This window comes from Alosa pseudoharengus, unplaced genomic scaffold, assembly GCF_046254945.1.
Source record: "Alosa pseudoharengus isolate Yale_2024_CS ecotype anadromous, Long Island Sound unplaced genomic scaffold, YU_APseudo_1.1 YU_APseudo_1.1_scf_4, whole genome shotgun sequence".
NCBI lineage: Eukaryota > Metazoa > Chordata > Actinopteri > Clupeiformes > Clupeidae > Alosa > Alosa pseudoharengus.
This window is the reverse complement of record NW_027468774.1, coordinates 8133578-8141077: the sequence shown is the minus strand read 5'-3', so window position 1 is coordinate 8141077 and position 7500 is coordinate 8133578. Positions and strand designations below refer to the sequence as shown.

General features: G+C 45.3%; 1 protein-coding gene across 1 annotated transcript in view; it reads right to left on the bottom strand.

Annotated features, from left to right (window-relative positions):
• Window positions 1-1969: 1969 nt before the first annotated feature.
• Window positions 1970-7500, bottom strand: part of waplb (WAPL cohesin release factor b) — a 48191-nt gene continuing 42660 nt past the window's right edge. Inside the window, exons 17-20 of the mRNA XM_076267190.1 lie at window positions 7348-7500; window positions 5227-5315; window positions 4685-4780; window positions 1970-4462 (exon numbers count right to left, since the gene is read on the bottom strand). The exon at window positions 7348-7500 is cut by the window's right edge and continues 73 nt beyond it. Of these exons, the coding sequence (XP_076123305.1) occupies window positions 4397-4462; window positions 4685-4780; window positions 5227-5315; window positions 7348-7500 (404 nt within the window). The 3' untranslated portion in view covers window positions 1970-4396. The remainder of the gene's footprint in view (window positions 4463-4684; window positions 4781-5226; window positions 5316-7347) is intronic.

The window sequence follows — 7500 nt, the reverse complement described above, 5'->3', positions numbered from 1 at the left end:
TCTTCCTTAATCCCCTCAATGAAATGTGGGTTTCATCTCCTCTTGTTGGGCTCTGACAGGCATGCGCCCACCCCAATTTAGCCCCCGCGCGGGGGTCTCGAGCCTAGCCATCCGCCGCTGAGTTTGATCTCCGCCCGCGTGCGCGCTCTCAATGGAACGCTTGATTTGGTCTAATCTGCGACGTGTGCCAAGACTGTCAACAGCCTCGGCGCGAGAGAGGCCGCGCGCCGGGAGCTCACTGAAATATTTATTATACTCCGGCCATGTGTCGGGCCATTTAGTCCAATCTTGGACATTTAGGGGGTATCTGGCGTGCGTGGGCAGGCTTTTTTTCTAGAGGTTCTTAAGTTTAATTTAATGAAAGGACTGGTGTCCCCACTGCTTACTGGACACCAGTTAATTGGATTAGTCTGCTCGCTGCGGATGTGCATCCAGCAATTACTGATAATGAGTTTTTTTTCTTTCTTCTCTTTTCGTCGAAATACATTAAATGCTTCATCTGGACAAACGGCTGAGGGACTCTCGTGTAGCCTACACTAAACATGGTTTTAGTATTTGTACACTATATAAGCGACTATAAATAATTATTTGTAAGATTATGCACGTGATGGTTGTGGCTGGTTAACATGTAGTTTTTATTTCTGAGGTTTTGAATATTGGTATTCCAATAGAGACGTGTTACTAGCAAATAGATCTTAAAGAAATCAAGTGTTGTTAAATTTATAAATGTAACTTTTGTTTCGACAGTCTCTCTCTCCCCCTCTGTGTGTGTGTGTGTGTGTGTGTGTGTGTGTGTGTGTGTGTGTCTGCAGCTTCGCGCTGGGCCGGCGGACAGGCACAGAGTGCGCGCTCACAGATCAGCGAGACGGATCTAATCCACTTTTGATGAGCTCCGTTAATAGACTTCCTGCTGCCGCTATCAAAGGGGCTCGCCCCGGTGCCTTTCTCGCACACGACCCTCACCACGCCCCTTCAAAAGCCACACGCTCGCAACCTTCGCCATAAATACGCCAGGCCGGGGCCACAAAAACTTTCAGCGAGACTTTGGAGTTCAATCACCAAACACCGTCCCGAAATGCCTCGACGCAGACCCCCGTGCGTATTACGACAGACGGATGCAACTCTTCTGAAGAGTTCGCATCCTGCTGTGGTCTCACACGGATCACCGCCTATACAGACTCTGGTAGAGGGCAGCTGGACGGAGGTTCGGACAACGGAGAGGGCGCACTGTGAACCGTGCGCTCTCGTGGAGCTCAGGCTACCGGGACTCCGCTACGTCGACCAGGACCAGAGCGCGGTGGCCAGAGCCAAGAGACGGCGGCGGCTGGCGGCAAATGCGCGCGAGAGACGAAGGATGCTTGGACTGAATGTGGCATTCGACCGGCTGCGCAGCGTCATCCCGAACATGGAGAGCGAGCGGAAGCTGTCCAAATCAGAGACACTGCAGATGGCACAGATCTACATCGCCACACTCAGCGAGCTCCTGCAGGACGAGGGTTGCCAGCCGGATTTCGGTTACACGCACATCGCCGTGACAACGGAGCAGGTGGATGCGCAGCGCGCCGAGCCATCATCCTGCGATTCCGCAGCAGAGGACACTGAACTGTCCGAACCCGACACGCGCAATGACGTTCCTGGGCGCGCGGCTAGCCCGGGACAGTCTGATGATGAACATAAGCTCGAGCTGAAAGAGTTAATGAACTTTTGGGAGAGAACGAGTGGAACAAAATGATCACAAAACAGTGTGTACAAAGCGCTTTTTTATTTCAATTATGTAATGCCTATTTCTATGAAGGGAAACTTATTTTTCTACTTGTTCATTTAGTTTATCAGTATGACTAGTTTCCCAGTCAAGTAGAGGGAACCAGAGATTAATAAATATATTCTATATGTATAGAAGTTTCTTGTTGGTGTTTTCCCACCCCTAAATCAACAGATAATATAAAAAAAAAAAAAACCACAACCACCCTCAAAAGTAGCAACTTTTATTCGAGTTAAAGGTATTTACAAGTAACCAAAGACATTTGGAAATTGGTACAAAGGAGGTGGTCCAGTGGGTTTCTGATATAGCTTTACATCTCAGTTCAGAGAAAACAAGTGAGAAATGCTGTAGAAAAGAAAAAAAAAAAAATGGTTGGATTCAGAAAAAAAGTCTACTTGTTCTAGTTTTGTCTTTCGAGAGCCAGTATTTACACGGTGTTATGTACACTGGTAGGTCTGTCCCATTCATGTCCGTTCATCACCAAAACCTCTTGTAAACGTTTTATCAGAGCGAAGATGACAAGATGGTAAAAGGACAGGGGGGGGGGGGGGGGGGGCACTGATCCATCCCCACACACACACACAGCTCCATTATCAATCAAAACAAATGGATGTGTGAACAGGGAAAACCACTGTGGCGTTGCATGGCAGAAACAGAACAAAATCTCTACAAATAACAATGCAAATAACAATGCAAAAGAAACACATTCTTCAGATTTCATGACAAGAACACAGAACAACAGCTTATGCATTTCTGACCTGCACACATGCGCACACACGCACACACACACACACACTCAACCATACAGTACAAACACACAAAAAAGCTCTTCAACCTTCACACAAACAAACTGATAAACAAAGGTGGTGTGTGTGTGTGTGTGTTTGTACTTTGATTGGTGTAAGTGGGTGATCCAGGATAAAAAACAAAAGGAAAGAGATCCATTGAGTGGTGGAGCTGAAGCTCAGAGCCCTGTCAGTGTGTGACGCATCTAAAAGGAAGCACCACTGGACACGTTTAGGATGGGAGAAAACCTCTGGAATAACACAGCGTGCGCGTGCGCATACACACACACACAGCGAGTAATGAAAGACCTGTTGCAACGTCATGTCTGGAGGGAGGTCTGGCAAAACACAAAAAACAAGTATGGCACCTTTTTCAGTGAACAAGTGTGCACACGTCACTGTGCCGATCTGTGCACCTTGCAACCACACACACACACACACACACACACACACACACACACACACACACACACACACACACACACACACACACACACACACACACACACACACACACACACACACACACACACACACACGGAAGTGGGGTGGGGTGAGAGACAGCTTAAGGATCAGAGCTTCGGGCACACACACACACACACATTTACTACAAGATCCAAGCACAGATCTTAAACTCTAGAGACTCTAAAGCACAGGGCATGCTGGGAAAATGGCACACACCGTAGAAAACAGAGGGAATTTTGGGAAAATGGCGAACGTGGCGGAAAACACTTGAGACAGCCTGGTGAGCTCTGGAAAAGTACACAAGGGAATTGAGCAAGTGTGTGTGTGTGTGTTTCTGTGTGAGAGAACAGGACTGTGTGTGTGTGGGTTTGTGTGCAGAAGCTAGCCCTGAGCAGGAAAGATTTGGTTGTTGGGAAAGCTCATCTTCATTTTACAGACAATGGAAAGGGAGGATATTTTTGGGGCAGTGTTGAACAGACACACACACACACACACACACACACACACACACACACACACACACACACACACACACACACACACACACAGACACAGACACACACACACACAGAGGGGGTGCAGTCCATGAGGGATCACTGTAGAGGAATCCTGATCTGACTCAGGTAACAGATTGTTCCATTCAGTGGATAATCAAAAACCAAAAACAAAAACCAGGTGAGCAGAGAGGAGGTGAGGAGAAGAGAGGGATGAGAGAGGAGGTGAAGAGGAGAGGAGAGAGGGATAAGAGAGGAGGTGAGGAGAAGAGAGGATGAGAGGTGAGGAGAAGAGAGGGATGAGGAGGTGAAGAAAAGAGGAGAGATGGATGAGAGAGGCGAAGAGAAGAGGAGAGATGGATGAGAGAGGAGGTGAGAGGAGGTAAGAAGAGAAGAGAAGATGAGATAGGAGGTGAGAGGAGAAGAGAGGGATGAGAGAGAAGGTGAGAGGAGAAGAGAGGGATGAGAGAGAAGGTGAGAGGAGAAGAGAGGATGAGTAGATTCTGTGACTGGCTTTCCTTTGAGCTTTTTAGATTTTTGAAGAATAACAAACTTTTTTTTTTCTTTTAGATTATTTTTTTGTTGCAAAAGTTCATGTTTTACAAGATATTTTTAGTCATTCATTGAGGCTGAGGTCAACATAAAAGAGTCTTGGCATCATGAAGATGAGGTTGTGTGTGTGTGTGTGTGTGTGTGTGTGTGTGTGTGTGTGTGCGTGTGAGAGAGCAAGACAATGTGTGTGTGTGTGTGTGTTTGTTAGGGCATCAGCCCAAGAAGTTCTGCAGCATCCTCGTCATTGGCCAGTCTGGTGAGACGGGCCGAGCGGAACCAAGCCGGCCGGTCCACACTGGGTCTTGACACACACACACACACACACACACACACACACACTAACAGTGCTCCAGGTAGTCAATGACCCGAGAGATAGACTTCTGTCCTGCTGTGGCACCATCACACTGAGAGATAGAGAGATAGAGAGGGGGAGAGAGGGAGAGAGAGAAAGAACAGAACAGAACAGAGAAAGGGGTAGAAAAAAAAACATCAGATGCTGGTTGCTTGTTTATGTATGACTTGCATTGTGTCTGTGAGGAAGCATTTTTATCCAATTCACACCCTTGCATCTCCTCCTCTCTCCTTCACACACACTGCTAGTAAATCTTAAGAGTTCTGGTACTTACTGTAAGGTTCATGAAATTTAAGAATTTCTTCAGCATTTCGGTCATGATGGAGAAATCGCCTTTGGGCAGGTTCTCTCTCACAGTAGTAACATTCATCTGGAAAACACACACACACACACACACACACACACGTAAGTTCATCAACAGCAAACCCAAGTCTGGACTTACACTGCCAGTCAAACTCAGCTCTTTAGAATTTAATCCTTCACCTCCACAACAAAAGCACTTTCATTGTGTACAGGGGGGATAAGTCACGAGAAGTTTGCTATTTACAACAGCAGAGTAAAATATAAATATATCGCCACTCTAGAGGGAGCTCTACAGTCGCCAAAAATACCTAAACCTGCATAGCATACCTTTAATACAGCCATTTCCCAAAACAACTCAATGTGCTGGTACTGTGTGTGTGTGTGTACTTACTGGACTCTCTTGACATAGACATCCCAGTAGCAGTGCAGAATGTGTGTGTGTGTGTACTTACTGGACTCTCTTGACATAGACATCCCAGTAGCAGTGCAGAATGTGTGTGTGTGTGTACTTACTGGACTCTCCTGACATAGACAGCCCAGTAGCAGTGCAGTGTAAGAGGCCACGATGCTGTCCTCCATGTGCTTCCCAGCATGTTGAAGAGCTAGAGAGAGAGAGAGAGAGAGAGAGAGAGAGAGAGAGAGAGAGAGAGAGAGAGAGAGAGAGAGAGAGAGAGAGAGAGAGAGAGAGAGAGAGAGAGAGAGAGAGAGAGAGAGAGAGAGATGTTTCATTTATTTATATTTTTCATTTTGTCGCATTATATGCACACGCACACACCAATTTAACAATATTCAGTCATGCCAAAAAAGCGTATTGAATTGAAACATATATGGATGAGGGGACAAGGAGAAACGCTCCCCTATTTACAGGCCTGCATGTGTGTGTGTGTGTGTGTGTGTGTGTGTGTGTGTGTGTGTGTGTGTGTGTGTGAATATGTATGTGTGTGAAACAGAATCTGAAAGCAACTGGATATTTGCATGGGTCAATGTGAGGACTGAGATAGGCACAAGGTGTGGGGCTGCACATCTAAAGTAATTATTTATTTATGTGTGCGTGTGTGTGTGTGTGTGTGTGCATGCATGAATAAGGGTGTGTGTGTGTGTGTGTGTTACATCTCAAGTAGGATATATATTGTGTGTGAGTCGGTAGGACTTTAACCAATTGTTCTGGTTGTCAAATATGAATAGCTTGGCATAGCCAGACTGGAATTCCTATCAGAAGTTGAGTCAGGTAGCATGCCATTTGATTTGATTATGGGGCATGTTTTAACCCATGCAGGGGAAAAATGCTTCTGCATGCAGTTGAATAGACCAAACCAATCAGAGCACGAGAGGACCAAAGGGAGAACAGCAAAAACGCCCGTCTTCAGCAAATGCCTTCACTGCTGCTTTCTGCAGTGTCTTGTGTGTGTGCTGCAGGGTTTCAAATTGGCACCCACCATGCGCCATATGAGAGTAAAAATCTTCCCTGGCGAGTGAAATAAATAAGATCATCCAACCCTGGCAGGTTGAGGACACCAGTCTACTTCACTGTAAACTTTCAGCACTATAACGGAGACTTTATATGGTTACACTTTACTTAACAGTATCGACATAAGAGTGACACGACACTGTCATGAACGTGTCATAAACGTTTATGACATAATGCTTCTGTCATTAACCATCATTTGTTTTTTGTCATAACAAGTTAGGGTTAGGGTTAGAGGTTAGGATTAGAGTTCATGTGTCATGATAGTGTCATGTGTTCATGACAGTGTCATGTCACTCTTATGTCGATACTGTCAAGTAAAGTGTTACCCTTTATATGGACTCTGTGTACGTCACATAAGTTGATAGACTACGTCATAACAGAGACTTTATTTGGACTTAGTGTACATCACATAAGTTGATAGACTACGTCATAACGGAGACTTTATTTGGACTTTGTGTACATCACATAAGTTGATAATCTACGTTTTGCAATTCTTTGAATGAGTCTCACTGTCTACTGTCGTTATAGCTTCAAGCTAACCCTGATGTTGTACAGGTTTAGTTTTTTTTTGCTGTGGAAACCATGGGATAGATTAGTTAGAGCAAGCTAGCAATATCAATGCTAATGTTAGTCAGCAGATTCACGTGATGCCATTAGGAGAATGCATTTATTCAGGAGAACTCAACGTTCAACTCAATGTCAATGAAGAAGTCAATAACGTGTGGTATTTTCGGGAATTGTAATCACGTCGTTTAGCAAGTTACAGGTTTTGAACATAAATTGGAGAAACGATGCTAGTACGCTAGTCCGATTTAAAGTGTGTGCAGTTATGCCTGATATTTTGGGGAATTCATCATGTTTATCCCGTTAGTTACACATGCCAAGTTTGGACATTACATTTCGTATTACCTGACAGTCAGTGCTAATGTCAGCAGGCATATGCGTGTGGAGAAAGAAACATTACCGCACTACATCAGAGAAACGAGGGACTAACATAACATATGCGAACTGAACTCAGAACAAAAAGATCAAGGTCAGGGCAGCAACATGGATTTAGATTAGTTATAGATTAGTTTTTTTCTGTTGTTCACCCACCATTGCCAGACAAACCAAAAAGTAAATTACTTTACTAAAAAACCTGTGTGTGTGTGTGTGTGTGTGTGTACCTTTGTTAAGGTCCAGCTCTTCCTCTTCCTCCTCCTTCTTCTTGTCGTTCTCCTTGGTGGCGTTGTTGTCGTTGTTGTCATTGCTGTTGTCGGCGGCGACCCACTGGATCTCTCCGTCGTTCTCCTGCCACTCCCCACTCTGGTCCTGCGGCT